Below are 13,725 nucleotides of genomic sequence, written 5' to 3'. Positions count from 1 at the left end.
AGGAGAAAATTCCAACTAGAAGGGCATCCTAGTTAATATACATACTCTTATTGACTATTTCACTATCTGACATTTTGTATTTATGACAATAGTAAAAAATCTACTGCCTGACTACCTTGTGCATTAATGACTTATCTGGCAGTAAACGAATGAGGTGCGAGATGACAGTAAAGATGGCTGTAATGGTTAAGGTTATGGGTCACCGTGGCTGGGCCATGATTCTCAGTGGTCTGGTGGTTATGTAACAATATAGTCCTCCTCCATTTTCACTTAACATGATTTTTGAGTAATGAGCTAGTCTTTGGAGCCTAACCATGTCATTAAGTGAGGAGTGGGTGTATTTAAGAATGGATGATATTAGGGTATGTTCTAATAACATTTTTCTAGTAAATTAAGAAAGCAAAGTCAATATTTTTATACTTAAAGTTTTTATCACAATTTATAATAATGAATTAAAATGAGAGCAAATGTGCATTAAAGTTATCTATTAAGTTAAAGAAATGAGACAGAAACCTCTATTTTAGAACATCTTCCTCATTCTCATGTAGAAAGATTTTCAAATGTTCTATGATGTGATTTGTTGTATTTTCTAAATTATACATTTCCCCAAATTACATTTTCTATTACGAAATTATTCATCCAAACTGATAGTATCTTAGTTACATTTCTTTGATTTCATTTTTAAAAGAACTTGAGTAAAAATTTTCAATGTACAAATACTAAAGAAGATACCAAATGACAACAAATTCATATGTAACATCAATAGATAGTTTTATACAGTAAAAGGTAATTTATTTTGTTTAAACATGAAGTATATTGTTTTAAAATGTCATCAGTATTATTATAACTTCAAATTGGCCAACGGAAACAAACATAAAAGAAAGCCTAACAAATATAGACAAAATTATATTGAAATTCTAAAAATTAAGAGAAAAGTCTTACAAAAATAAAACATCTTTCATTATTAAAAGTTTAAAAAAATATTATCAGATACCTATGACAAAAGGATGCTACATATGTTATGTAGCTCCTCACATTAAAAAATGTCTTTAGAATCTTTTTTTTTTTTAAAAAAAATCTTTTGATTAAAAAAATAAAAATCACATTTTTATAACTTAAGAAGAATTAGTGTATCTGGAAAAAAATGAGAAAACTAAAACTAAGAAAAATTTGCAGGAGAATTTAGTAGAATAAAAAGAACACTTAATTTAAAAGAACTTAGGAAAAATCACTCAACTTCCCTAATCATGTCCAGATTCTGAAAACTTAGATAACTTAAGATTACTAAAAAAAATTAGCATTAGACAGTATTAAAAAAAAAAAAAAAAAATTTTTTTTTTTTTTTTAACGTGAAAAAAAGTTGAAAACTGTAAATCTCTAAGGAAATATTTGGCACAACTCTGTTAAGATCACATAGAAGAGTCGTATAATTATAGCCTGAGGGGATTAAAACATTAAATAAAATTTAGGGAAATATAAGAAGTGAATAGTATAGTAATGTAGAAACAAAAGGATATAAAGTCAATTTTATATGTATTTTCTCCTAGAGCAGAATTATGATGACTTGTATAGCATAGGAATTAGACAATTACAGAACAGATGCAAGATAATCTTTTTTCATACGTAGTATATATACCCTATGAAGCAGTTCTACTCTGTCCTACAGGGTTGCTATGAGTTGGAATCGACTCGGCAGCAATGGGCTTTTTGGTTTAAATATCCTGTATGTTTTACTAGCAAACTGATTTAGCAGAGGAAATAAATGTGTAAACTAGGAGGTGTTTTAATCCTTTTGGAAAACCATTTCAATTAATAAGCTTATCTCTTCTTGGTCCATATCTGGAGGTCATTATCCATCACTGAATGAACCATGTGAACAGGTGAGTAGCCTTTAGGCGGTGAAGTTTGGGAGAAAGACAGGAATGCAGACTACAGTTCAGGAGGTACCAGGTGCTAACTAACTAATTTCTTCAGAAAAATTCCAACTGCAGGCGGGAATTTCTATACAGAGGGAAAGGAAATAGAAATTTTAAAGCTAAAATTAGCTAGCCTTTTACTTAAAATTAGACAGTATCAACATTTGTCTTCTAAGGCTAAATGACTACAAAACAGAAAGCAAAAACAATAGAGAAAACAAATTATAGAAAGTTTTGACTAAAAATTTAGATCAAGGTTTTCTGTACTTACATGTAAGTACAAACCTATACTTACAAATGGATCATTCTCAAACATTTTTTATCTTGACTTTCCTGAAGATGTTAACCACTTCCTATGACTTGATGGTACTGGGTATGATTTTCTTGTCTGCACATTTCTTATAGATAAAATACACTTGTGAATCGGTTAACAAAATATATATCTAGGACTCTACCCCAGAAATAGCAAAGAAGTTCAGAGGGCATGAGGTATACCAAACTGACTATCCTCCTTTTGCAGCTCCCCAGTTAGAAATCAGTTACCAGAACAAGCAGCACCAGCATACCACCCCATATTAATGAACACGATAGAATTAGACAGCCCCATTTAAATTAAGATGAGATCATTTTAGGAACCTCTGCTAAGTAATTTACCACAATCTCCTATGAAATGCAATATACCAGGAAAATTCTGTGGAAAGTCAGGGGTTATGCAGCTCACTAGAGGAGACATGTTTTGAACTCTCCAATAAGGATTGCTTAGATTCCTATCATCTACTAACATGGAGTGGGAGGGGACTAGCAGGAACACTGGTGACACTGATGATTGACTGATGGCATCTGAGAGGAAGCAGATGAGACAAATCTAATCTAATAAGAAACTTAACATTCCTGAATCTTTTAATGAATATATATTTATATATATAAAAACATGCAAGACATTCACTCCTTCCTCCTTCTACCTGTTGTTGTTAGCTGCCGTCGAGGTGGTCCCCGACTCATGGCAAACCCATGCACAACGGGATCGGACTGTTGTGATCCATAGGGTTTTTATAGACTGATTTTTTAGAAGTAGGATCACCAAGCTTTTCATCCTAGTTTGTCTTAGTCTGGAAGCTCTGCTGAAACCTGCCAACCACCACAGCAACACAGAAGCGTCCACTGACTATGCTTAAGATGCACTGGCCAGGAATTGAATCTGGGTCTCCAGGACGGAAGGCGCCAATTCTACTACTGAACCACCATTGCCCTCTCTTTCTACCTAACTGGGTGATATTAAGTAAATCATTTGCCCCACTAAACTGTTTTTTCATTTGTAAAACTAGAAAGACTAGATGTTGAGTTGAATCTCTATAGTCTTATCTGGTATAAAACTTTGATTTCTACTATCTTCTCTGCTATAAGAGCCCACTACTGATGCAGCCTAAGAAACTGCTATAAGCAAGCTAGTAAGAGTATATTGGCTTCAGAAAATTAGAACCACCCTTCAACATATGCTCTAACTCACAGTGATGGCAGAAAACACTCAGGTAGAAATACAAAATTTTCTTAATTTATGAATTCCTAAAAATATATTATCAATGGAAGTAGCAAAATCTACTCTATATGTATGACACTATGATTACTGAAAGGGTAATATTTCTTTCTTATTTGAACAAGACAAGGTACCACTTTCAGGTAGGTGAAAATGACTTAAACCATTAATTAATAATAAAAATCAGTTAATTGAAAAATGTTGATAAAACTTAAATACAAGTATATAATTTATATTCTTATAACAGTTAAGGCTAAAATTATTATTCTTAAAATTTAAAATGTTTAAAAATCCTACCACTTTGTTGACCATCTCCATATCACACAGATTGTCCACTAAAATTCGACATGCTTCTTCTTTACCCCAATGAGCTGCAGCATGAAGAGGTGTCCAGCCATCATAATCTTTAATATTAACATCATAGCCTGCCTGTATTAAAAGTCTGAAGAAATTATGGTAAATTAGATAAATAATTAAAATCTAGAAATGAGCAAGCATGATCAACAACTTAATACCATGCAAGTTAACCAAAATTTGCAGTATATATTCTTGTCATAGTTTAAACCACCCTCCCCTCAATAATTTAACTTGGGCAAATAGAAAGTAATTCTCAGAAAACACTGGAAAGAGGATTTTGAGTCACTGCCATAATATTTCATTCAGTTTTAATTTGTAATGACTATTAGTCTTATGATTCAGTGTGACACTAACTAATCCTTGTTAATATGACTTGCAGTTAAAACTTTTACAGGGAAGGCCTATAATTTTTCAAGGTGAGACCAAAAGCTATGGGATCAATTTGCATATAAAACTCATTTATTACAGAGGCTATCCTCAAGACTGGCGTAGCGGTTAAGTGCTATGGCTGCTAATTAAAGGGTTGGCAGTTCGAATCCGCCAGGTGCTCCTCGGAAACTCTATGGAACAGTTCTACTCTGTTCTATAGGGTCGCTATGACTCAGAATCAACTCTACAGCACTGGGTTTGGGTTATCCTCAAGACAGCTATATGATATATCGCCTCTGGCTAAACGTGTTCTAAAAATATCCTGGTATCAAACAAGCATACTTTGTAGTGTTTTTGTTGACATGCAGTTGAAGCGCTGGTTTGTTGACACCTTTCTTAAACCTTTATGATCTACCATGGGAAATTTTCAAAGGGGAATGACAAACTGACTGTCAGGAACAAAACAAAGCAAAACAAATAATCCAAAGGGTTGGATCTACTTTTCCGCAGCAGTAGAAAGCAGATATTCTAATCATCAACAAAGCTAGAAAACAGGAATACTTTTTAATACATTGCAGAGTTGCATAAATTATGTTAGTATGCCCTTCTAACTGTATACTGGCATCAATCTTTATTTTGTTTAGAAAATTAAGCTCACAAAGAGCAAAGAATGGGTCTATAAATTACACGCAGCACAGCCCCCCCCACACAGACGAACACTAAATTACTTTGACTTAGGAAATCTGGTTGGCCTTTACCTTACTTTCCAAATGCTGAACTTGAAGAGGCCTTCTTTTTACCTACAGGAGGTGGTAGTGACAGCTAACATATAACCCTTCATTTATGTTTCAAGAACTGATACTCTGTATCTAACAATATTTAAAGCAGCTGTACCTAACCCTGGCTCCATAATAAAATAGTCTGAAGAGCTGGTTAAAAATACAGATTCCTTTGTAAACGTTCACTTGAAGCTCAATAAAAGTTAAAAAAAAAAAAAAAAAAAAAACAGATTCCCCAGCTTCAGCCTAGTATTACTGAATTAATCAGCAATCAGCAAATTAAGACATAGGCCCTATTAATCTGTATTTTTGGTAAGTCTCCCATATGATTCTTATATCACTTTCCTAGGTCCTGTCTGTAGGCCAGCACTTAACAGCCACTGATCTAAATAACAGGCTAACGGAGATTTATCAGAACCTTTTTATTAAGAGAGGCAGAAGTAATACTGGAATATAAGATAATAAAAACACATCTTTCCATTAGGAAATAAGAATCATAATAATAATAAATATCCTGAGCAATATAAAATTATAAGCATTTAGGAGTCTGTGTGGAAAGGGAAGAGAGAGTCTGGATGGTAGGTTCAGTTTTTTCAAAAAGCATCTGGCTGTCTGTATATGCCCGGTACTACAAGGATCTTAAAAAAATAAGGCGCAGTATCTTTATTCAAGGAGCTTCCAATGGAAGAGAAAAGTTAAAAAAAAACAAACCCCTCACAGACAGGTTTTGTGATGGTGACGCACAAGATACAACAGGAGTACAGAAGTGAAAGCATCAGAATCAAATTGAAGGAAAGTGTGTGTGTGTGTGTGTGTGTATGCATGTATGTGTTGGAGATGAGGGTAAGCAGGGAAAGAGTTACATTTGAACCTATTTTTCATTTCAAACGACATTATTTATTTTTCATAATATATTCATAAAGTTGAAAAATAAAAAGGGATAGAAGGATATATAGGGAAGTTATAGTCCCACAGCTAACCTTTAGTCAATCAGTTTCCCTTCCCCTCAGATAACCATATGATCAGTTTTGACTGTATCCTTACAAAGAAATTTTATGCATATATAAGCAAATACAAATGTGTTTCTGTTTTCATACATACATATGACACATGTTTTTGTCCTAGGTTTTAATAACATATACTTAATAAAACATCTTAGTGCTCTTTCCGTATCAATATAAAAGATTTCCCGTTCCTTTTAATTGCAGAATATTCAGAGTATTCCAGTGAAAAGTTGTACCATAATTTTTTCAACCATTCTCCTACTCACATTATGAGAATGCTGCCTGCACACACCTTATTTGTGTGAATGAGAATATTTGTTAAAAAACATTCCTAGAGACAGTATTGTTAAGCCAAAGAATAACTGTTACTTTGACAGAATATGTTCAATTGTAATGTACTTTCACCAGTAACGTAAGAGTGCCTTTCCCTGACTTCCTCACTAACACTGTGCCAAACGTTTTGATCTTTGCCAACATGACAGATGAAAAACGGTGACCCGTTGTGGCTTACTGCATTTATTGTGAATGAAGTTGAACATGTTTTTCATATGCTTATGGCCCTGAACTGAGTCAAAGGATCAAAAGAAATAAGCCAGTTGAAGAGATGGTGGAGAGAAGGCATCTAGACAGAGAGAAAAGCACGTGTTACGATATGACAGAACTTCAAGCATGTACGTACTTGAAATAATGTGTGCCTGAGGTGCAATGGTGGCAGCTTAGCTTAAAAAGGCTGACAGTGGCAAGATGACAAAGGGTCTTCCACGATTAGCTGAGGAGTCTGAAATTTATCCTGAAATCTACTGAGAACCCTAATGAAGGATTTTAAGAGCTGGGATAACCTAATTACAATGACCACACTGACCACATGGAAGCAGTCTAGAAACGAGTTTTAGGATGAAAGCCAGTACTCATATATATTCTTAGAGAAACTAAAATTTTAGTAAATAATACTTATGTTTATTATATGTAATACTCTAGTATTTTCTATTCCTTTCTGTTTGTTAAAAGCTAGTGGCAACTCACTAAGTTCATTTCACAACCAACTAACGGGTTTGAAAAGTTTTGGATCACAGTGGGAAACAAATGTGGGAAGAAGGAAACCGATTAAAAAACAACTATACTATTTTATGAGAAAGCTTAAGTTATTAAAGTGAGAGTAGAGATAGAGGACACTTGGCAACAGCTGACTCACTTAAACATCTTCACTGTTTTAGTGATGAGAGAAGATAACGAGAACAAGTTCATACTAAAAGCTCAAGTGGAACAAAGCAATACAAAGAGTGCAGGAGATTTTTGCTGAGGGCCTTATTTATGTACTGAATTATTTTTTGCATACAGCTAAAAACACAAATACCCCTGCACTGCATGAGTAAAAATAAATACATGACATTTATTGTTCCACGGAAATTTGCTGATCATATATACGCCTCTGTATAGTCCATGATGCTATGGCTTGATGTTTAACATTATGCTAATAGCACTCTAGGTTCCTCGATGGCACAAATGGTTTCTGCTCATCTATTAACCTAAAGGTTGGTGGTGTGAACTCACTCAGCGATGCCAGAGAAGAAAGGCCTGGTGATGTGCTTCTGTAAAGATTATAGCCAAGAAAGTCCTATGGAGCAGCTCTACTCTAACAAATGGGGTAACCAGAAACCAAAATTGACTCAACAGTAACAGGTTTGGTTTTTGGTTTCTAACAGCACTCTGTTAGAAACCAAAAAAGAAAACTATTTTAGATAAATTAAATGTTAGGTAGGAATCAAGCTCTCAAAATCTGATGGTACATTTATGTCATATATACATGCAGGACATTGTTCTTACCCTCAGGAATAAGAGTTAGTCAAGCTAAGAACCTTAAAATGACCAATAATTTATTAGCTCAGATGGTAACATATAATGGTTGACTGGCATTTAAATTTAACTTATTGGAAAATTACAACTGAAAACAACAGGCAGGATAATCAAAAGTTGAAAGAAAGAACATCAGAAACAAATGCAAAAATATTCAAGGCAGTTCCTTTTTTCCTGAAAATGGACATTAAATAACTCTTTTATAAAGCTGTTTCAAAATAATGTTTGTGGGAATCTTAACAAAAAGAACAGTGAAGTAAAGAAAACAAATCCAGGTAGAAAAACGACTCTGTAAAAAACAATACTTACTTTAAAACTTCTGTATAGCCTTTAGCAGCTGCTACATGAAGTGCTGTACCTCCAGACTTTGCATGTCGGACATCATTTATGTGACCACTATTTAACCACTGTCTTGCATCTCTAAGCATTATCCGTTCTTCTTCCTTTCGAGCTGCTTCTATATCAACCCCTGATAAAATGAGACACTTGTTTTAATTTGTTACTTATAGAGAATGCTTCTTGTTATGCTGAGAAATAAAATTATTCAAAACATTTCAAGTTTAAATGAACATTAAAAATGAAATTATATTGTTAAAAAATGAGGTGCCTGTAACAAGCTGGCTGAATAAAGAATGTGGAATGTTGTAGGTATTTTATTAGCCTTTTCTAATGATTATTTTTGGCCCCATAATATTATTTTGTTTTTGTTTTTCTCCTATCTCTTTTGATAACTCCTTTGGTCTCCTAAGTACACACCTACAACTTTACCCAAAGTACGTACTTTAAAAAAAAAAAACAAACCATATGTGAATAGATCTCAAATTTCCTATTGCTTTGACCAGCTCTCTGAACTCTAGTCTAGTAGGTACAAATGTCTATCAAATACTTCAATTTGGAGGTCCTGTCTTCATCTAAAATTTACCAGACCTTAAAACAGATAATTTTTTTTTAACAAACTCCCCTCACTTTTCTAATATAATACATTTTCCATACCATTAGTATTAGTTTCATACTTTTAATAACAGGTATGCAGATATTCCTTCATTTGAAAGCATTATTATAAGTACTGTACTAGGTTGAGGTGATAAGAATGGGAAAAATACAAAAAGGAACAGGACACTCTAGTTCCTACCTTTGAATAGCTCAACATCTTGCGGAAAAAATTAAAATAGAAAAGATATTACAGTTCTTCCTGAATGGTTTCCTGTTGTCTTATGGCTTCAATTCCTGCCTAATAAACAGTACATAACACAATGCATTTATAATCTGCCTTACCTTAGGTGGCTATATGATTATTAAAGGTAAGGATATTGCCTTTTTATCTTGTATGCCGACTGCCTGGCAGAACATCTGACATAAAGTAAAATGGATCAGTAAATGTTTACTAAATGAGTAATAATATATATAAATTCTCTGCCAAGACCTCGCTCCTAAAATTCAGATCTATATATCCAACTATCTGCTAGACAGACTTTTTCCATTCATTTATTCATACATTCATTTAGTATATGTATTGTCTCCTATGTGTGAGGTACTTTATTAGGTGCTATGGGTACAGAAGTAGACTGGCATTTTTCTGTGAAGAAAAATAAAGTAGGGTAAAACACCTGAGAGTAATAAGAAGAGGCTGATATTCAATACAGGTCAGTAAAAAAAAAAGTCTCTTTGACAAGATGACATTACAGCAGAGAAACAAAGGAAGTGAATAAGAGCCATGCTATTATCTGGGAGACTATTCTTGGCAGAGGGAGGTGCCAGCAGGTTCTGAAGTGGGAGCCTGCTTGTCATTATCTTCTATATTTAGAAGGTCAGGCTGTCTACAGAGTGGTGAGGAGTCTGGCTTTTACTCTGAGTGAGAAAGTCATTGGAGGGATGAAGTTGAGGAGGCTGACATGATCTGACTCAATTTAAGAGTAGAAACAGGGGTATCTATTTGGGGGCTATTGCAATAATCCAGATAAGAGATGATGGTGACTTGCGCTAGACTGGTAGCACTGAAGGTAGTAAAGTAGTTGGATTCTGGATTCTTCAAGGCACACCAAGAGAATTTGCTGCTAGTCTGGGTGAAGGAGAAAATGAGAAAGAAGTCCAGGTAAATCAAAAGTTTTTAGCCTAAGCAACTGGAAAACTTAGATGGCCATTTAGTTTTAGAAATGTAAAGTTTGGGATGCCTAATAGGTATCCAGTCAGAGGTATCAAGTAGTTAGTCGGATATCCAAGCCTAGAGAAGAACAGAAAAGATGTTGAGACTAGTTTTTTGAATTAAAAAATTTCATCATCTTCCTTCTCTACAAAAAATTTTCAATAGCTGCTCACCTACTATAAGACAAAGACCAAGGCCTTTAGTGTAGCAGACAGAGCCTTTTATGATTTGGTCTTAATGTATTTTTAACCTCATCTCCAGTCTTTCTCCTCTACCATCACCCATTATTCTAACCATCCAGACCTCCACAAACGTTCCCAAAGGCATCATGCTTCTGTGCTCTAGTGTAAACTATTATCCTCTACTTGGAATGTTTTTCTACCTTATCTGCTTAGGAAAGTATTACTTATCCTTCAAGATACAATTCAACTGAACCTTGATTTTAAAAAGGTAGTTCCTAACTTAAAAATACTTAAAAAACACATGGAGGTTAAGCCATCTTCAGACTAGAGATTTTACTAATTACAACATTTGAAAGAAACATAAGATTTTCCAAATAGACTTTATAAAAATTCAGTTCTATACACTATAGAACATAATGAACATGAACCTACTATAATTTTTATAAAAATAAAATTTCCATAATGTATCAAAAAACTTTCTTCCTTATAGAAAACAGAAGAGGTAATCAAAAGATAATCAGTCCACCTTATTTAAGATGCCTTCTAATGTTATTCATAAAAAAATTATAAAGCTGTAATTATAGCCCTCTCACTAACCTTAATAACTTTTTTACTAAATGATTTGTCTCAGATGAATCTATTTTATTTTCTTATGCATTATTCTGTTACTTTTAAATTTTGAAACTCCATTACCTTCATCATTATTGTCTTTACTATCTTAAAAATCTGACTTTTATTGTCTTTTACTATTATAAATTTACCTCTGAATTTGAAATAAAAAACATTTACTTTGCAACTGCTGGATTGATCCTATTTCACGCTATTTTTATCAAATTACAAAGCAATTACCGTTTTTTGCTTCCAAATTATGCTCATGTATGGACTTTTTTTTTTTAAATCTAAATTGAAAGTTAAGGCATGTGTGAGGTATAAACTTCACATATGTGAGGGGAAATTTCTTATGTTTAAAAAAATTACGTTAGAAAAGAAAAATTTTCCTGTTCCTTAAAAAAAAAATCTGTAAATACTACAGATTAGAGTCTCTAGAAGGAGTCCCGGTGGTATAATGGTTAAATGCTCAGCTGTCAACAGAAAGGTTGGCAGTTTGAACCCACCCAGAGGCTCTGTAGGGGAAATACCTGGCGATCTATTCCAGCAAAGACTGAAAAAAAGAAAAAACAAAAAACAAAAACCCACTGCCCTCAAGTTGATTCTGATTCATACCAACCCTATAAGACAGAGTAGAATTGCCCCGTAGGGTTTCCAAGGCTGTAAATCTTTACGAAAGCAGGCTGATATATCTTTCTCATGCGGAGCGGCTGGTGCGTTTTAACCACCAACCTTTCAGTTAGCAGTTGAGCACTTTAACCATTGCGCCATCAGGTTCCCTTCTGTAAAGATTGCACACTAGAAAACTGAATGGGGCAGTTGTACTCTGTTACTTGGGATTACTCTGAGTCAAAACTGATTTGACAGTATCCAACAATAACAGTAGTCTATTTATTGACCACACTTAATTAAAAACAAAACAAAACAAAAAAACCCAACACAACTCATTGTACTATATATTAGGAGGCCTGTTTTCTAATTTCAGTCTTGTGCCTAACTGGCTAGTGACCTTGGGAAAACCTTAACTTCTTTGAATATCAGTATAACAGGTTAAGAACACAGATATTAACTTAGACTAGCTGGGTTTGATTTCCTGATCTGTCACTTAGTAGCTGTATCACCCTGGGCAAGACAGTTAATCTATGCTTCAGTTTCTGTATGTGTGGTGGTGGTACTGTTAGGTGCCAATGAGTTGATTCCAACTGATAGTAACAGAACAAGACACTGCCCAGTCCTGCACCATCCTCATTATCGTTGCTATGTTTGAGCCCATTGTTGCAGCCACTGTGTCAATCCACCTAATTAAGGGTCTTCCGTGATTTTGCTGACCCTCTATTTTACAAATCGTGATATCCTTCTCCAGGGACCGATTCCTCCTGACAACATGTCCAAGGTATTTGAGATGAAGTCTTTCCATCCTTGTCTCTAAGGAGCATTGTGACTGTACTTCTTCCAAGACAGATTTGTTTGTTCTTCTGGCAGTCCGTGGTATAGTCATTATTCTTCGCCAATACCACAATTCAAAAGCATTAATTCTTCTTTGGTCTTCCTTATTCATTGTCTAGCTATCCAGGCATATGAGACACCTGACAACACCTCCAACTGTATGTGTAAGATGAGGGTAATAATAGTACCTACCCCATAGAGTTGTTGTGGGGATTAAATTAATATATATATTTATAAATCTATAAAGTGCTTAGATCAGGTGTAAACACTAATGTGTTAACTATTATCAGCTCTAAAACTCTATGATTATTCTTGCTTTATGGTCTACAGAAAGAAAATCTTATAATGCATTTAACTGATCCTTAATTCACCTACTAAAACTGTAAAGTTGTTAAATAATGAAAATGACACAAAACTAAATTGGATAACCAAACATGATAAAGTGATTAGACTATTTAGAATCTATTACTACTACTTAAAATCAGTACATATTAGACCGAAATGTAGGTAAGAGAAAATAAAATTAAAATTTGGCCAGGTAATCATTAACTTTTTATGGAAAGGGAAGAGTCCCCAGATAAATAAAGTACTACTGAAGAAGAATACAGCAGGAGGGTTTGCACTACCTGACCTCAGAACCTACTATACAGCTACGGTAGCCAAAATGGTTTGGTGCCGGTAAAACAACAGATACACTGACCAATGGAACATAATCAAGAACCCAGGTGTAAATCCATCCACCTATGATCACTTGATCTTTGACAAGGGCCCAAGGTCCACCAAATGGGGAAAAGACAGTCTTTTTAACAAACGGTGCTGGCAAAACTGGATGTCCACCTGCAAAAAATGAAACAGGACCCATACCTCACACCATACACAAAAACTAATTCAAAATGGATCAGAGACCTAAATATAAAACCCAAAACAGTAAAGATGATAGAGAAAAAACAGGATCAACACTAGAGGCCCTAACACACAGCATTAACAGACTATAAACCATAACTAACAAAATACAAACTCGAAAAAATAAGCTAAGTAACTGAGATCTTCTAAAAATTAAACACTTATGATCATCACAAAATTCATCAAAAGAGTAAGAGAACCTACAGACTGGGAAAGAAAATTTTTGCTACAACAAATTTGACAAAAGTCTAATCTCTAAAATCTACAGGAAAATCCAATACCTCTCTAACAAAAAGACAAATAATCCAATTAAAAAATGGGGAAAAGAAATGAATAGACACTTCATCAAAAAAGACACTCAAGCAGAAAACAGACACATCAGGAAATGCTCGCAATCACTAGCCATCAGAGTAATGCAAATCAAAACCACAATGACATACCATCTCACCCTGGCATTACCGGCATGAATAAAAAAAAAAAAAAAACAACTGTTAGAAAGGCTGTGGAGGGACTGGAACTCTTATGCATTACTGGTAAGAAAGCAGTAACGGTACAACCATTTTGGAAAACGATACGGTGCTTCCTTGTTGTTGTTAGGTGCCATCGGGTTGGTTCTGACTCAGAGCGAC

The 13,725-nt window shown here is 34.3% G+C and overlaps 1 protein-coding gene across 8 annotated transcripts in view; it reads right to left on the bottom strand.

The window, feature by feature from the left end:
• Nucleotides 1-13,725, bottom strand: part of PPP1R12A (protein phosphatase 1 regulatory subunit 12A) — a 172,925-nt gene that overhangs the window by 65,091 nt on the left and 94,109 nt on the right. For all 8 annotated transcript variants that reach the window (XM_023559159.2, XM_023559180.2, XM_023559167.2 and 5 more), the window contains exons 4-5: nucleotides 8,123-8,282; nucleotides 3,748-3,892 (exon numbers count right to left, since the gene is read on the bottom strand). In XM_023559159.2, coding sequence (XP_023414927.2) covers nucleotides 3,748-3,892; nucleotides 8,123-8,282 — 305 coding nt within the window. The remainder of the gene's footprint in view (nucleotides 1-3,747; nucleotides 3,893-8,122; nucleotides 8,283-13,725) is intronic.

This window comes from Loxodonta africana, chromosome 4, assembly GCF_030014295.1.
Source record: "Loxodonta africana isolate mLoxAfr1 chromosome 4, mLoxAfr1.hap2, whole genome shotgun sequence".
Taxonomy (NCBI): domain Eukaryota; kingdom Metazoa; phylum Chordata; class Mammalia; order Proboscidea; family Elephantidae; genus Loxodonta; species Loxodonta africana.
This window is presented reverse-complemented; position numbering and strand designations above follow the sequence as displayed.